This window comes from Prosopis cineraria, unplaced genomic scaffold (genome assembly GCF_029017545.1).
Source record: "Prosopis cineraria cultivar Desert tree isolate PC_DT_omini unplaced genomic scaffold, ASM2901754v1 PC4, whole genome shotgun sequence".
Lineage (NCBI taxonomy): Eukaryota > Viridiplantae > Streptophyta > Magnoliopsida > Fabales > Fabaceae > Prosopis > Prosopis cineraria.
The window spans coordinates 7,444,620-7,462,635 of NW_026555335.1; the positions used below are offsets into that span (position 1 = coordinate 7,444,620).

The following is an 18,016-nucleotide window of genomic DNA, read 5'->3' on the forward strand; positions in this document are numbered from 1 at the left end:
CATGAAATCATCAACCATGAGCAAAAATACCCATAACATTTTTCAGAGTTAGTACAAAAGTGACCAATCTATCAAATTTCTTAAATGTTGACTGTTTAGCTAACACTTTGACTTTTTTCACTAATATGGATAAAAAATATTCTCAGATAAAATTCTCTGGAGGTTAATCGATCATTGTATGAATATCATATGAGCAAATGTCAGTTTAATCGAATATCAAATTAAATCGTTTATTTCTTTGTAGCAGTGGTGAAAATCATTTCAAAATTTTAAACCTATTATGAATGGAATTGCTTGAGGTTGTGACAATTTTTTAAGGTAAGATGGCGTAGGAGGTGTGCTTAGTCTCAATCTTTAATTATATATAACCTATCTTACTATGTTGAATTTTAGGTTTTGTAGACAAGAAAAATGAGTGGAGAGGGAGGAAAGAAGGCGGCGAGATACATGACGATAAAAAAAAACATGTGGCACGAATGTTGATGGATTGGTCACTATTACACTTACTAAAGTAACATTATAGGTACTCATATGATGATTGATCAACATTCATAAAAATTTATCTGGGAATATTTTTATCTATATCAATGAAAAAATAGTCAACTTCTGCTTAGCTGTTAGCTAAATGGCCAACAATAAAGAGATTTGATGGATTGGTTACTTTTGCACCAATTCTGAAAACGTTATGGGTATTTTGCTTCTGGCCGATGACGTATTGGGTATTTTTACTCCTAGCCAATAATTTCATAGGTATTTTTACCCCTTTATTAGTCCATGTCAGCAAAGACTGATACATGACATGCACAGTCAGCATTTAACAGTCAAAGTTAATGGTTTGGTCACTTTTACACCCACCAATGTAACGTTATAGATATTTTTGCCCTTTTCCTCACTTTAGGATACTGGATGTCCCCGGCTGACCACTTTACATGTATTTTTGCCCATTTACCCTATTTTATATTACAGTAACATAGACAGATACATATACGAGGTAAGGGTAAACGTGCATTTTTATTCTTAATGTTTTTTTTCAAGGAACACTTAGTATTCTAAGGTATTTCGTGTAGCATTTTTACCCCTTAAGTAATTAATTTAGAGAAATTTTGCCTCTAGTGTTAAATCATCAAATGTTAACTGTTAAGTTGAGGAGAGAGTAAGAAATTTGACCCAAAACATGCAAAATGGAATCAACATGGATCCTAGTGGAAGAGGGTAGTGACTTGTGAAGGGTAAAATGGAGATTCATCTAACACACTATGAGCACCATCAATCTGGATAGAAAAAGCTCAAGCCTTCATTGGGATCCATCGCCTCCACAACACCATTGCAAACAAATTTATGAATCATATCCATAAGCAAATCAATAAAAATTAAACATAAGCAACAAAATCAAACAATCTTTATTCAATAAGAACATATTATTCAACAAAATCAAAACGAATCTAAGGCGTGGCAATTGAACTAGTCACGGTTTACAAATTCAACAATCAACAAAGCTAACAAGATCATGGTTCATAGATTTAACAATCAACAAATCGAACATGTTATTCAACAACATCTGTCAGATGAAATTGCAGGAGATGAAGAGTTTGATATATTCGAAAGTAAGAAAAGAAGCCCAAAGGAGAAGGAAACCAGATTAACAAAGGAGGATCGAATCAGATCTAGGCTGGAGATTCTTGGATCGCAAAGACATGAACTTGAATAAGTTTGAACCAGATTTGAGGCATAGTGGTAAAGCAAGTGCTATAGCACTATGTGAGAGAAGCCTTGGCCAATATGACGATGCTAGATCACCAAAGTTTTCCAACCACATAGAACCTTTGAACCCAACAATGCCATTGACCTTATGCTATTAACCTTCAATCCTTGTAACACGAACAACCTTGTGCTCTCGACCTTCGAACCCAACAACATAGATGACCATTGGATCCTTCCTCTCCCTATCAGCTTCCTTTGCCCGAGCTCTCGTGTCGAGTTTACTTCCAATATGCTGCGGATCTGAAGTGACGGTGACCATGCTAGAGGATGGTGAGTGACAATGAGCAAGGAGATGGAGATGAAGTTTGAAGGAGCCTGAAGATTGAAGGAGAATGAGAAAGAGATCCAAGGAGAAGAAGGAGGAGATGAAAGTTCATATTCAATTGAAGGAGAAGAAGATGAAATTTTAGATTCAATCAAGTTCCCTTTTCGCCCTTTCATTTTTTAGTCAACAAATCAACTAAATCTAGGTGGCATGATAGGTGGAATTTTTTCAGTCAAATTTCAATCCTAGTAAGCATTAGCTAACAATCAACATTGGGTATTTAACATCAAGATAATGGATGCTCCAAATTAATTACTTTAGAGGCAAAAACACGGCGCAAAATACTTTAGGATATTAGATGCTACTTGGAAAAACATTAAGGATAAAAATGTACCTTTATCCATAATTAGCTGTAGAAACAGAAAAATGATTAATCACTGATGAACAAATAAACTTAACTCATGTACAAGACTGTGGACAAAATCAATGAGAAAACTATGGTAAGAAAAATCAATGAGAAAATCAAATCCTAATGATTGGCAAGAAGATATCACGCGCCAACCACCCCACACCTACACGTCTACACATGCTGCACCGTCTCAGCGTCTTCACACCCTCTTTATTCATCTGTGTAATCTATAGATCATCAAAGAGGCCGAGTAAATACCCAAAAATATATCTTAAAAAGGTTCTAAACAGGCTCGTTTAATTCCTCCGGCAAGATGTGCTCGAGGTGGAGGTGGTGGTACGCGGAGACCTTCCGATGGCCGGAGTTCGAGTTTTCTCTGCCGTCATCGGTGTTCCGGTGGACGACCGAGTGGAACCTGGAAAGTCTGCGGAGGCTGAATTTCGATTTCTCCATAGTGGACGACGTCGCATGGGCTTTCGTGATGGCGGTGGAGTCTCTAGCCTTGCTCTCCATGCTCTGCTGCTTCTTCCTCTTCTGTGGCTGTACTCTCTAATTCACCTTCCTCTTGTTCTTTCTCTCTTCAATATCTGTACATCTAATTTCAAAATAACTATTGATTTGCTTCGATTCTCCTTAAGCTGTCAATTGATTTTCCGGCATATTTTTGATCGTTCTTGAGTCGGAGACTGAATGAAACATTAAGTAGCGGCGTTTCCGGATATTGTCTTGGGATTTCCTTCCCAACTGTTAATACAAATAATCAATTTATTGTTATTTTTTTTGAATCAACGAACCATGTCATTTCACAATTATTTTTAAATTTTCCAACTTGAGATCATTTTGATGATACTTTCCAGGATGCACTTGAACTTTCCATTGAGGTGTGTCGTGTGTGGACGAATCTGGATAGGATATCATAATTCTTATCCGAAGTCCAAACCCTATATTCGTTCAGTTTTGTTTTGTTTTGTTTTTACTGATTTTTTCCCAAATTTAAAAAAAAATCCACAGTTTTCAACTCTTATAAAATTTAGGAATTTTTAAAACGCCAAGCCAAAAATGAAATAAAATAATGGGAGAATGACATTTGGACACTAAAAGATTGAATTAATTCAATATTAAGATTGAAAGATTTGAGAATATCTAAATACGAATCAAAGGCCTTTTAATGATTTAATAATCACATTCCTTAATTTGCAATTTTATAACAACTAATTTGCTAATAATGGCAAATTAGATATATGAAAGTGACTCATGTGAATGTGGTTTCTTTTTGCTAACCATGTGAATGTGGTTGTTGCTTCTAGCATCAGAGAAGTACTGGTATGTTTTAGTGGGAAAAATTGGCCGTTGTGTCCCAATATACTAGCGCACGATGCACACATTTATGGGCAAGAAACGAAAACGTATATATTTATGTCCTTCCTATATCGAAGACGTCATGAAGCTGGACACAAGGTTTAGGTGAGAGATTAGGACTGATTGGATGGTTCGGACTTGGAGGCCTGGAGGGAAAGCGTGATGTGCTATAATCATCACTGAGAGTCTGGGGATCATGTAACATGGAGGTTAAAGACCAAACCCAAAGTCTTGATTAGTAAGATAGTCACAGTAAATCTGTGAGTTGGGCCTCTCTGGAATTTTGGGCTGTTTTGAAATTAAATAATAAAACAAAATGTTGCAAATTTTAGAATTAAATAATAAATCTACCCCTAAATTATGAGTCCAAAACATAATCATAAACTCATTTTGGTGCAATTTTTTTAACTTTTATCATTGATAAATGATAAATTTGATTATTAGTTGACAAAAAAATTATAAAAATAATTTATTTTTTTGTCATTTTCTATAATCTTTTTGGATACATGTCTATAATTTTTGATTATTTTTTTTATTTTTAAGCCATTTTTTATAATTTTTTTGTCAACTAATAGTCAAAGTTAACTTTTATTAATGATATGAATGACATTGTAATATTTTAAAAAGTTAAAAGAAAATATCATACTAAAAATAAATTTAGGATCTTAGGTGTTCATGTATATATAATTTAAGGGTAAAATTGTTATTTAACCTTAATTTTTGGGAAAAATAGCATCCAAAGATCACTGTGTAATATTTATATGAGATAAGGACCAAATGATTTGACAATAATAACCCTTATCATCGCTGGTGTAACATCCCAAAAATTTTTACTTAAGGATAGTTGGGTAATTAAGGATAAATTAGATAATTGAGAGTTAACTTGGACTAAATAACAACAACAACAACAACAACAACAACAACAATAACAATAATAATAATGTATGAATGGCTAATAGGTATATCAGATCCTAATCAAGACTTAAAATTGGACCCTAGGTGGTATTGAGCTATATTTAGGCTTAATTAGATGGACAATATTTGAAATCTAAAATTTTGATCCTTGGTCGTAGCCAAGAGTCGATTTTTAAGCTTTCAAACTTGCTTTTCAGCTTAAAAATTAGAGTTTTGAGTGGGAGTTCGAAGGTAAACAAAAAAGACTCTGTTAGAGTTTATTGTAGACATCCAATTGAGTTTATTTGGAGCTTCTAATTATTTGGGTAAGTACTTATAACCTCTCCTCTTCTTCTCTTGTGCATTTTCGCTATGGTTTTTGGGTAATTCTTTACGAATCTAAAATTGAGTTGTGAGTTTGCTTAAAATTCTAACTTTAATGGGATTAATGAGAGTTTATTTAAATGCTTAACCTTTGGGTTATGATGTTATTGATGTTTTAGGATTTCAAGGTGGAGTTTGGAATAAACTTTAGAGCTAATTTGTTGAGCTAAGAAAATTATGAATTATTAGTGGTGTTGATCAGACTAATGAAAGTCCAAGTAAACTAATGAAACCTAAAAATGAACTTAGTTGTTGGTAGATGATTACAATAGAATTTTTGAATTTAAGCCTTGATTAGAGTTAATTAAGGATAATTAGTCATTAATGATTATTGGTGTATTTGATTGTAGATTAACCATTATTGGTGCTATTGAGCTTATTAGAGGCTCCATTTAATATTCACGAGTATTCTTTATTGGTAAACCAAGAGTTAAGGTAATCAAAAATTTTAATTATTGTATATTATAGTGTCTACAACTGTAAATTTTGCTAAGTTATCATTGGCTTGAGATGGGTAATATGGACATGTTAGTTAATATAGTGACTTGAGTTAATGTTATGCGATAAACAAGCCTAATAGTGATAAAAATACTTTATGGCTATATGATAACCTGCAAGTTTTGTTTATGAATGTGTTGAGTTATTGAGATATGCATGAATATATATTTGCATATGTTGACTGAACTTGCATGATCATAATGGATAGGAGTTCACCCTAGAATAGTAGAAGATTAGAATAATAAATCCACGTGGTATGGCTTTTACTGAGTTTGTGCATAATGGTTGACATATTTCATTATTATATGTTCTTAGTATTGTCAACAACCTATGCGTATGACATGGGCGAGCATGATGCTTAGTATCACTGATCTTGGATTAGACAATGTGGGTCGGATACTTATAACACCCTAAAATTCGAGTAAGGAGAACCCATAATCTAAAAGTGAGTATGGGAGCCTTTGACCGAGTGACTCCTCACAATTGGAGAGAGGGGCTAATCCAGTCACACGGACTATACCGATATGAGTTTAGGTTCAATTAGAAGATATAAAGAGAGATATAAGGTGGTTGTATTGATTATGCGGCATACTATCTTGTGTTATGATGTGATTAATGTGTGATTGACTCATGTGATATAAATTGCTTATTCGTTTATATGTGCTACGCTTTAATATGCTTTAATTAAGTCTCTTTGTTATTGAGATTTTTTAATCTCATTCCCATTTATTAATATCATTATAAGAGACGATAAGGATAAGGAAAAAGGGAAGGCATCGATGCTAAAGAACTAGAGCTTATCTTGTAAAGTCTCTAGTTAATCTATGTGTAATTGACATTATTTTGCCAACACTAAGGGTTTTTCATGTTGGTTTATGTTTATTTGAAGTTCATTTGTAATGGCAGCCTTAAACTTTAATTTTAGGCATTTTTAAATTGTCATAGCTATAATAGAGTCCTAACACCTAAACTAACTATGGTAGTGAGCCAAGATAATTTGAACAAGTATATTTTAACAAGTTAAATGAGTTTTACATATTTTGGGTGATTATTTAACTTGAATGTAAAAAGTTACATTTTTACCCTCTCATTATGTGTTTTATAGAGATTGAGTGATCAATTCTTGTATTAAGAGTTTTTTGATACTTTTAACTATTTGGACAAGTGTATTAAGACTCATTGAGTGTTGTTTAAGCCCTTGTGTGAGCTAATGGCTTATTTTTTGAGTTTTGAACACTTGGTTGATGGTTTAGAGGTAAAAATGTAAAGTTTTAGTTTTGGGTGTCTAAATTCTTCATATGATGTTGGATTGATGTGAAACCAAAACTATTAGTTAGATTATAAAATTTTTGATGTGTAAGCGTTTGAATCACCTCAATTGAAGGTATGAGTCAAAAGTTATGCATGTCAGAAGTTTATGATTGGAATGTGTCATGACAGATACTGTCATGAAGTCTTGGTCGCAGCTTAAAGATTGTTGGCCATAGCCAAAGAGTGGCTAAGAGCATTTGGCCACAACTAAAAGGGAATTGGCTATAGCTAAGTCTTTACTGAAAGTGTTGGTCGTCGCTTATTATGCTCTAACTATAGTCAAGTACCCCTATTAAGTGAAAATAACCCTTTTTTACTTTATTTTAACCTATTTTCAACTCTAATTGATATTCATACTTTCCAAATACTTTTTACTCTAATTTATAATGTTTAAATAAATTTTTAAACCTAGTTTTGAGATTAAATAATTAATGAGATCCCATCCCTACAAGATTTTTTTTTACTTAACTTTTTAAATTTTTATATTGCTGAGGTTAATCTTTCTTTTTCATGATATCTCTTATTATTAATTTAATTAGTTAATATTATCATAGAATCTTTACCTTAAGATTAATTTTTACGCTAGTTATGTGTTTAATTGATAGAGGTATTACAGCCAGCACTAATCGGCCATCGGAGCCCCTATTACTGACGAGATCACCGGCAACATTTTATTTAAGTAAGGTTTTTAAGTGGTCAAGGGTGGGTTTGATCCTATAACTCTTGGCCATCTAAAAAGCTTGGTGGCTTAGTGGCCACCAAGCCCTTTAATAATATATGGCAAACAAAAATATAAGTAGTAAACCAAGTATAAAATTACTTTCATGTAATAACCTAATGGTGTGTTGTTAATTTTTGAATGAAACTTATTATTTTACAAATATCACTTGTTAATTTGATATGAACAATTACAAAATAGGGGCTTTAAAACTTCACTATTTTATTTGTCAAACATCTCAATGTATTGTTATCAATCACGAATAAATTGTCAAAACCAAACGGGTACTTGTCAGTAAATAACTAACACATACAATTAAACCCTTCCTATCAATTTTTCTAACTTGTTAAAACCATAATAGATTCTTGTTAATTTCAAATGAATTGTTGTTATTTTACAAATGTCACTTGTTAATCTGACATGAATAATTACAAATTGGAGGTTTCAAAACTTCACTCATTTTACTTGTTAAACGTCCCAATATATTGTTGTCAACGGATAGGTTGTTGTCAAAACTAAACGAATATTTGTTAGTGAATGACTAACACGTACTAAGTCTTCTTATCAATTTTTTTAACAAGTATTCGTTTGGTTTTAACAATAACACATTGGACGTTTAACAAGTAAAATAAGTAAAATTTTAAAGCCCCCAATTTATAATTATCTATGTTAGATTAACAAGTAACATTTATAAAATAATAAGAATTCATTTAAAATTAACAAGAATCTATTATGGTTTTAACAAAATAGAAAAAATGATATAAAAGGTTTAGTTATACGAGTTAGTCATTCATTGACAAGTATCTGTTTGGTTTTGACAACAATCTATTCGTGATTGATAATAATACATTGGGACATTTAACAAGTAAAAAGAGTGAAGTTTTGAAGCCTCTAATTTGTGATTGTTTATGTCAGATTAACAAGTGACACTTGTAAAATAACAATAATTCATTTGAAATTAACAATAATTTATTACAGTTTTAACAAGTTAGAAAAATTGATAGAAAGAGTTTAGTTATATGTGTTAGTCATTTATTAACAATTACTCGTTTAATTTTGACAACAACATATTCGTGATTGACAACAATACATTGGAATATTCAACAAGTAAAATGAGTAAAGTTTTGAAGCCCTTAATTTGTAATTGTCCATGTCAGATTAACAAATAATATTTGTAAAACAACAAGTCTTGTTCAAAAATTAACAACATACCATTAGATTATTACATAGAAGTAATTTTTGTGCTTGGTTTACTAATATTTTTTTTTGCCATATATTATTAAAGGGCTTGGTAGCCTAGTAACGATCAAGCTTTTTAGGTAGTTAAGGATTATAAGATCAAATTCATCCTCGGCCACCTAAAAACCTTACTTCTCAAATAAAATGTCACTGGCAACAGGGGTTCTGGCGACCTCACCTCTGGCAACAATGGGGTTTCTTTTCTTTTTTAAACTATGAGGGCATTTTAATCTTTTCGCTTATGGAGGGGTTCTTTGTCAAAAGGGTCAGAAGATTGTAGTGCTATTATCAAATCATCTAATCTTTATCTCATATAAATATCAAATAATGGTCCTTGGATGTTATTTTTCCTAATTTTTAAGTTAGATTTTTAAGATGCTCCCGCCAGTTTCTAGATTGTTTGATTATTCTAATCTCCTTTTGGATTACTCTTTCCAGCCAATTAATTTTCCCCAAAAATGTTGATTAAAAATAAAAAGCATTGCCACTATGTATACTAACTTGACAAAACATTAACACTCGTGTGGCAAATTTAGTTTAAAATTTTTAAAAAATTGATTGTAATGATGTAAAACCTGCTGAGATAAAATTAAATCTTATTTATCAAAAGAAAATCCCAAGATTCGGGGCATTTACATCGGACCGACCATGGGAAAACGCGGCTAACAAATTCGGGTCACGTGCCATGCATCACCAACAAATCTTTGGATCCCCGCAGGTGACACGTGTCTGATGCGGCGTAGGTTGGAATGACTGAATGAGCTCACAGCAGAGTGACCTCGAATGGTCTCTCCAAGGAAGAGGAAGCATGCAAAGCAGAGCAGAACGAGGGATATAAAAGAGGGAGTCGCGTAGAGAGAGATAAAGAAAGGCGAGAGCTGTTCTAAGTATAGGGTGGCTTGTGAATTCTTATTGGCGAGGATCGTAACGGAAAGCAACTGAATTAACAATCCTTTTGCTTTTTGGATTCGGGAGGAACTAACGCTGGCCATTGGAATCGATTTTGCCTTTTTATTTGAGCATCTTCCCGATTTGTCTTTTCCCAGGCCATATTTTTCTTTTGGCGGGGCTGGCTATTTGTATGGAAGGGCATGCTTTTCACCAGCCAATTCAAAGTGGCATCGTTTCCCTTCCTGGTTTGCATAACCAGTTCGATGATTCTGGAAATGTGAACCCCAGCATTCCCTTTCTTTGCCCTACATCTACGTTGACTGACCCTTTTGTGCCGCCGCTGCCACCCTCCGGGGTGGTGGTTCGTCATCATCCAACCTTACCCGCTCTTGCACTGCGCCCTCTGAACCCAGCTCTTTTAATCAAGGTAGACGAGGAAAGATCAATGTCTCTGCATCAGGTCATATTTCTTCTGGAGGCAACTATTTCTTTTTCTTTGTTTTCTTGCAGTTCTTGCTTGTTGCAATATTCTTTTTTCTTGTGGCGTGGGTTGTGTGTTTTTAGTTCGTGGCTTTGTGATTCTGGGTTCAATTTAATTTGCAGTTGATGGCCGATGAAGGACTTGTACCGTCGCCAGAAGAGGAGTCAAGAAGGAAAGTTGCCATTCAGAAGCTCAAACAGGTTTTTCTCGCTCAATATAGCATTTTACCTGGTCTCCTCCTTTTAATCTTTCTACTTTCCGCAATATCTAGTCTTCCGTGCGTTACTGCGTTAGGTAATGCGTCCTTTTTTCTGGTCTTTCTAAAGGGTATTTGGAATTTTAAGCGTTTTGATTGGGAAATAGAATTGTGATTTGTCTTGCCTGTGACAATTCCATATTTTTAGTCAATAAATTGTGATTTTGATCTATTAGGGCTATGGATACTGACATCTACACCTCCGCTCTTTTTCCCTCTTGGAGAAATTGTAATAATAGACTAGTAGTTGTCAAAACATTCTAAAACCATCTTTTTTAAAAGATGCTTTCTTTTCTTTCTTTCTTCTTCTTCTTCTTTTTTTTTGGCACCATGGTGAGTTACATCGTAACCTTTGGTGTAAAAGCTGGTCTTTTTTAAAGGTGCTTTCTAATTCGCTTCCTTAAAGAAAGGGAAATGCGTTTTTCTTCCATCGCTGTGAAATCATATTTTCTTGATTCTTTCACATGTAGGAAAGATGTTGGTATTGATAGTTTGACAGCATTTCCGTGATTCTACATGATGGAATATCATGAGTTTACGATTCCAATGCGTTTCATTACAATTGTAGGATTGCATTGTAATTCCATTGCCTTAAACTTCTGTTGATGTATATGTTACTCTTGTAAGATGCAATTGTTATTTATGGGCAATGCTACTCTCTATATTAGTTATGTGAATGTTAGCAATCTCTGTTGCAAGTTTTGATAAAAAAAAAAAAAAAATCCCACTCTTTCACCTAATAATCGATGTCAGTGTATTCCAGGTATTTTTCCACAGCACTATAGGTGCAAGATCATTCAATTTGGAGTTGTAGAAATTTGTGCTGTAGCTAATGACCTGAATAAAATACATTACATTTATTGCGCCTTTTAGAGAAAGAATAAGGACATTTTGATCAGATCACCTTATGTGAAGATTACTAGCTGCCACAGGGTGAATGCGGAGGTTCAAGTTAGAATTCCCTTGTTATATTTGTTTGCTTGCGCTGGAATGATTGTTTTAAATGTTCTACGTTGTACTATCTTGATGATATTATCAATCAATTACCAATCCAGCACTTCTATTGTATCACCTCATTTCTGAAACTGTTTATTTGATATTGCACATAACTTTGTAGATTGTTTTATCATGGATTAAGAAGGTTGCTCAGAATCATGGACTTCCCGAGCATAAAATCTCTACCACTTCAGCCACCATATTGGCCTATGGATCTTATGGCCTTGGAGTACGTCCTCTCAATTTCAGTTTGTATCATCCAATGTCAAAGATGTTTGTTTGCTATTTATACTTTATGTCTTGGCCATGTGGTGGAAGTTCGGAGATATAACAATTAGAATTTGGTTGATCATATTGCATTTTCACTATTAAAGTTCTTTGCCTGATTCAAGGGCTCCTTTGCAAAAATTTACGTGTCTGTGTGTGTTCATAAAATGCTCACTTTCTAGACATGTGAATTTTTTAATTGACACATGACTGAACTACAGGCTTTCACTTAAAGTATACACAGGCATAAATAAAGGAAGCAAGCTCCCAACTCATTGATACCCTAGCTTTATTAGACTTAGATGCTCCTTGATGAATAAAATACTGTTGATTTCTAGCACTGTTACTTGGTTTTACTTGATCCTTTTACTATCTAAGTTTCTTTTTCTTTTTTCTTTTTTTTTTTGGGGAGGGGGGCATTAATGACTATTGAAGCTGAAAACTGTATTTTTTACTTTTTAATGTTCAGATGAAAGTTATATTTTAATGGGAAAATTAATCTTTTAGTCCTCTAACTTTTAAGTCACTTGTAACTCAGTCCCTCAACTATGACTCGCTGTGACTCAATCCCTCAACCATAACTTGCCTATGACTCAATCCCTCAACTTTTGAATCACTTACAAATTAGTCCCTTAACTTTTGTTAATTTTTTTTTTCATGTTAACTTCTATCTCACATTAATAAATAAGAAGAGGGTATTTTAAAATAATATGTGAGCATTTTTTTATCCCTCTTATTTGATAAAAAAATTTAAAAAAAAAATAAAAAATAAGGACCGAGTTATAGGTAAATCAAAAGTTAAGGGACTGAGTTGCAGCGAGTTATAGTTGAAGGACTGAATCGTAACGAGTCATAATTGAGGGACTGAGTTACAAGTGAGTTAAAAGTTGAAGGACTAAAAGATTAATTTTTCCTATTTTAATTTATTGTGATTTGCTACAACTTGTTGACATGTCAAAAAACTTGTTTTGTCTTCTGAACTTCTGAATATGTTCAGGTTCACAGTCCAGAATCTGATATTGATGCTCTCTGTGTTGCTCCTTTCTTTGCTTCAATGTCTGTAAGTCTATTATTATATTCTTCTATTTATCAAAAAATTTCTATTTGGCAGTGCAATAATTGTCTTGATTTCCATGCCTATGATTTATGCAGGAGGACTTTTTTGTTCATTTGCATGACATGCTTAAAAACAGACCCGAAGTAGCTGAGATACAGTGTGTTAAGGGTGCAAAAGTGCCTCTAATGCGGTTTAAGTTTGATGGAATTTCCATTGATCTACCATATGCCCGACTTAAAGTATTATATGTTCGTGAGGTGAGTATTTTTGGTTTTTAAGTATAAAACTGTTTATTTTGGCCACTCATTAAGTATAAAACTTTGTTAACATGATTGTTGGAGCAATTACATATGTGAAGAGTTAATAAATTCTTGAATATTCATGCTCAATATTTTCTGCTAAATATGTCATCGTCCCTTTAATTAGTTGTTTAGTTTTAGTGCTACAACACTGTTTTATTTTTTTTATTTTTTTTCCTTTGTTTAATAAATTCCTTCACCCTTCTTATATATTTCCTGGATATATTGGATTGCTGAGCCTTTGGTCCACAGAATGTAGACATATTAAACCCATTATTAATGAGGAATATTGATGGTACCAGCTGGAAAAGCCTGTCTGGAGTTCGTGCAAATAAGCATATTCTTCAGCTTGTTCCAAATGTGAAGGTAAAATGCATGCCAATCTTTCTTGTCTTGCAACATCAGTTTTTCTGACTTTAGTCACATATGTCTGTGTAACACAAAAAATATAAAACCAGAAGAGTGTCTTGCTGATTAATTTGGGAAACGATAGAAACCAGTTGGTCCTCTTTTGCTTCATTCCTCCGGGTCCATTTTGGTTTTGTGGTCTCATATTTGCAAGAATTGTTTCCAGAATTTTCAATCTATGCTGAGATTTCTTAAATTATGGGCAAAAAGGCGAGGAGTGTATGGAACTGTAAGTGCATTTGTACTAGAGTAGTGTTCACTTACATTCTTTGCTTCAGGTATGTGCTTATGTACACAGCCTTTAAGCTTACGTTGAAATAAATTCTTCTTTCAGTTACTTGGATATTTGGGAGGAGTTCACTTGGCTGTCCTTGCAGCTTTTATTTGTCAAAGATATCCAAACGCCTCCTTGAACGCTCTAATTATGCACTTTTTTCAAACATTTGCATTTTGGCCCTGGCCTAAACCAGTAATGGTACAAGAAGGAATGTTCCCAATAGTTACAGATGTTATGGAGACGCGATCCTTGATGCCTATACAGCTTCCTTCTAGTCCTTATGAGTATTGCCATTCAAATATTACTAGAAGCACATTCTATCGAATTAGGGATGAGTTTCTACGAGGATGTCATATGACATGGGTATGTTATTTTTTTTTTAAAAATTAACATAGATATACTTGTCATCTTACCTTACTTCTTTGTCAACAATTTTATTCAGAGGCACTTGATCATATTGCTTCATATGCTGTAGTGGCGCACTTGATCATATTGCTTCATATGCTGTAGTGGCTTTCTAGTTTTGTTTGATAACTGCAGTTGAAGTATACTCTAATGTTGTTTTCAATAAATAGCATATGTGTCATGAATTTAAAACATATTTGCTTATGGATATGTCTCGAGTCTCATTTCTTTATTTGGCTGCATTGAAGGATCTTTTTAACTCAGACTTCCATTGGGATAGTATTTCTGAGCCTTTTCCGTATTCAAAAGAATATTCATTATTTGCCAAGATTTACCTCTCTTCTCCTAATAAAGATAGTCTTGGAGATTGGGTTGGCTGGGTCAAGTCACGGTTTCGTTGGCTTCTTCTCATGGTATGCACCTCACTTGTACTATACTATCTATTAAGTTACAATTTAGACCTTTGATATCAGATTCTCATCACTTATGAAAATGGTCATGGAGTTCAATGAATTACAAGAGTGGTCGTTGGTCAGCAATGAGTGTAGGCTTTTATCTCACTATCTAAATAATTTATCTTCAGTGTAACTTCAAACTTTTATTGATCACATGGCTACAGAATTTCTTGTACTAGAGTAGCAAGAAATAATGGAGATAGATGTTAGTAGCACTGTCAAAAGACTGCAATGTATTATTTTCATTCTTCACAGAATTTTTTTTTAAATAAAATTCACTAGTAATTAAAGTGTCCCCTTAGAAATATGTCAAAATATTTCATAAATGGACCAACCATATGATAATCCGCAAGCACTTATCTTCACTTCGAGCTCCCTCTAGTGATGATAGGAGGTGGTTGTTGCCAACAGTATCCTCTTTATATGTTATCTTCATTTCCTTTTGTGGTCTCACTTGTGCAGTTGGAGGAAATCCAAGGATTTTGTGACCCCAATCCAACAGAATATGTGGATGCTGAGAAAACTGAGTCTAATGTGGTTTTCTATTGGGGCTTCCTAGATGGTAAGGATAATGTAAGTGACAAGATACAATTGATAGAGGAGGAGTTCATGAGTAATCTTAGCACATACTGTGATGTTTCTCCTGGGAAGGTGGAATTGTCCATTCTATTGGCTTCTGAGCTTTCCAAGAGTGCTCTCTCTAATGATGATACTGCAAAGCCTGCAAAGACATGTTGGAAGAAGATAACTGACCTTGATCAGACAAGAAGTCTCCCAGCATACTCATAACAGTGTCTTCCACATCACTTTGCTAACAAAGGCATCTAATGGTGGCCACTCTGAGTACTTGGGTTCGAGGGGATAGATTTTAATTTGTTCCATTTCTCAACTTCCTGTATATACCGCAAGTCCTGTATTTTCTGGTTTCAGTAATTGCATAGGTTTTAGGGAATAGATGATACAAGTCTCTGCGTATAGGTCTCTTTAGTCACAGAAGAATGAATAGTCTTGAAATTTGAAGTCAATTTAGTGAATAGATGATAGGAGTCCTTATAAATAAAAACTCAATTGTACCTGTCAAATGATTGTGCAAAGCCAGGTTGAAGAAAATTGTTTTTATTTTCTCTCTCTTTTTTCTTAAACGTATATAATAAAGCTTTTTATGGGCCAAGTGTTTATTACTTCTATCATTGGGGTGGTAAAATAGACTATAATTTTCATGATTTTATGTTTCGAGCATTAAATTTTTTGTTTTGGCCAGGTTTCGTGCATTAATTGAAAAACCATTGAAATATTATGTAAATTTTGTATTATAATTTATGAAATGTAATTTTTTCATAAATTTTTATAACGCGAGACATCAATCAAAATTTAACATCCTATTATGTCTTATATCATTAAATTAGAGTACCATTACTGTTCAGAAGTGTAACTTCGTTACTCCTTATATTTTAAGTTGATGTTAATAATCTTGAAAAATAACTTCTCTTTTTGCTTGTATGGTGATAATCTTCTAAAATTATTTGTATATATAACACTTTGTTCATTCTATATGTGAAATTTTCTCATCCATCATTAAAAATAACGATGTTGCAAACTAAACCAAGTTAGAGTAGTGAAAAAATCTCTCAAGCCATTGGAAAATTTTTATACAAAATCGCCTACTTTTTAATTACCGAACATCCTAAGAATATATAGAATAAAATTGTTCTTCCTTCTTCTATTCACAATGATTTGAAAGGTATAATAGGTTTTTTATTCATAAGGACTCGTATCATCTATCCACCTAAGCAAATTCTAAATTGATTTTCAAGACTATTCATTCTCCCGCCGTGATTAATGAGAGCGTCGATTCTCTACAACAACAACAACAACAAGCCTTTATCCCACTAGGTGAGGTCGGCTATATGGATTGTAAGAAGTCATTGTGTTCTATCATTTATCAAGCGTCGATTCCCTAAAGCCTACAAAACTATTGAAGCCAGAAAATACAGGACTGGCAAGTACATATAGGAAACTAATAGATGGAATAAATTAGAATTTGTCTCACAATACCGAGGCTCTCTGACTTGCCACCATTAGATGCCGTTGTTGGTAAATTGACGTGAAAGACACTATTGTGACTATGCCAGTCTTATCAAGGTCAATTATCTTCTTCCAACATGTCGTTGTACTTTGTAGGCTTTGCAGTATCATCATCAAACGAGGCATTCTTGGATAGATAAGAAGCCAATAGAATGGACAATTCCATCTTCCTAGGAGAGACATCATAGTAGGTGCTGAGATTACTCATAAACTCCTCCTCTATCAATTGTATTTTGTCAGTTACATTTTACCATTTAGGAAGCCCAATAGAAAATTACATTAGGCTCAGTTTTCTCAGCGCCCATGTATTCTGTTGGATTGGGGTCACATAGATCTTGGATTTCCCCTTATTGTATAAGGGAAACCACGCAAGGAAATGATGATAATATATAAAAAGGAATGAAGGATATTGTTAGCAACAATTCCTTCTGGTTATCACTGTTGGGAACTTCCAAATGATAGTAAGTGCTCGTGGTCTGTTACATAGTCATTTCATTGATGTAATACTTTGACATATTTGTATGGGGCCACTCTAATTACTACTGATTTATGTAAAAAAATAATTTGTAAAGCGAGGAAATTAGCATCCCACTTTACAGTGTCACTAACATTTATCTCCATCATTTCTTTCTCCTTTGGTATAAGAAATTTTGTCTCCTTGTAATCAATAAAAGTCTAAAGTTACAGCAGGAGATAAATTATTGTAATAATGAGATAAAAACATACATTCATTGCTAACCAATGACCACCCATGTGATTCATTAGACTACATGACTATTTTCATAAGTGATGATATTCTTATTTTGAAGTTCTAAACTGCAACTCAGATAAATAGCAATGGTCCAAGTAAGGTACGTAATCATGAGAAGACCACGAAGCCTTGACTTGACCCAACCAACCCAATCTCCAATATCATCTTTATTAGAAGAAGGGGGGTAAATATTGGCATGTAGTAAATATTTCTTTGAATATGGAAAAAGCTCGGAAATACTATCCTAATGGAAGTCTGAATTCAAAAGATTCTTCAATGTATCCAGATAAAGAAATGAGACTCAAGACATATTCATAAGCAAATATGTTTTCAATTTATGACATATATGCTATTTATTGAAAGACAACAGTAGAATACACTTCAATTGCAGTTGTCAAACAAAACCAGAAAGGCACAACATATGAAGCAATGTGATGAAGACATGAAGTGCATCTGAATAAAATTATTGAAAGAAGTAAGGTAAGATGATGACAAGTACATCTATGCTATTTTCTTTCTTTTTTTTTTTTTTATATACCCATACATTATG

At 33.5% G+C, this 18,016-nt stretch overlaps 1 protein-coding gene across 3 annotated transcripts; it reads left to right on the top strand.

Moving 5' to 3' along the window:
• The first annotated feature begins 9,603 nt into the window (after positions 1-9,603).
• On the top strand, positions 9,604-15,754 carry LOC129308150 (nuclear poly(A) polymerase 3). 3 transcript variants are annotated; one of them, XM_054949185.1, is made up of 10 exons: positions 9,605-10,189; positions 10,333-10,410; positions 11,584-11,691; positions 12,727-12,789; positions 12,882-13,043; positions 13,338-13,451; positions 13,660-13,722; positions 13,828-14,133; positions 14,424-14,588; positions 15,093-15,754. In XM_054949185.1, exons 1-10 carry the CDS (start codon positions 9,920-9,922, stop codon positions 15,417-15,419), a joined length of 1,656 nt encoding a protein of 551 aa, XP_054805160.1. In that variant the 5' UTR covers positions 9,605-9,919; the 3' UTR covers positions 15,420-15,754. The 3 variants fall into 3 exon arrangements, with proteins under 3 accessions (XP_054805162.1, XP_054805160.1, XP_054805161.1); XM_054949187.1 differs by lacking the exon at positions 12,727-12,789 and having other exon boundaries at positions 9,604-10,189; XM_054949186.1 differs by lacking the exon at positions 13,660-13,722.
• The last annotated feature ends 2,262 nt before the right edge of the window (positions 15,755-18,016 follow it).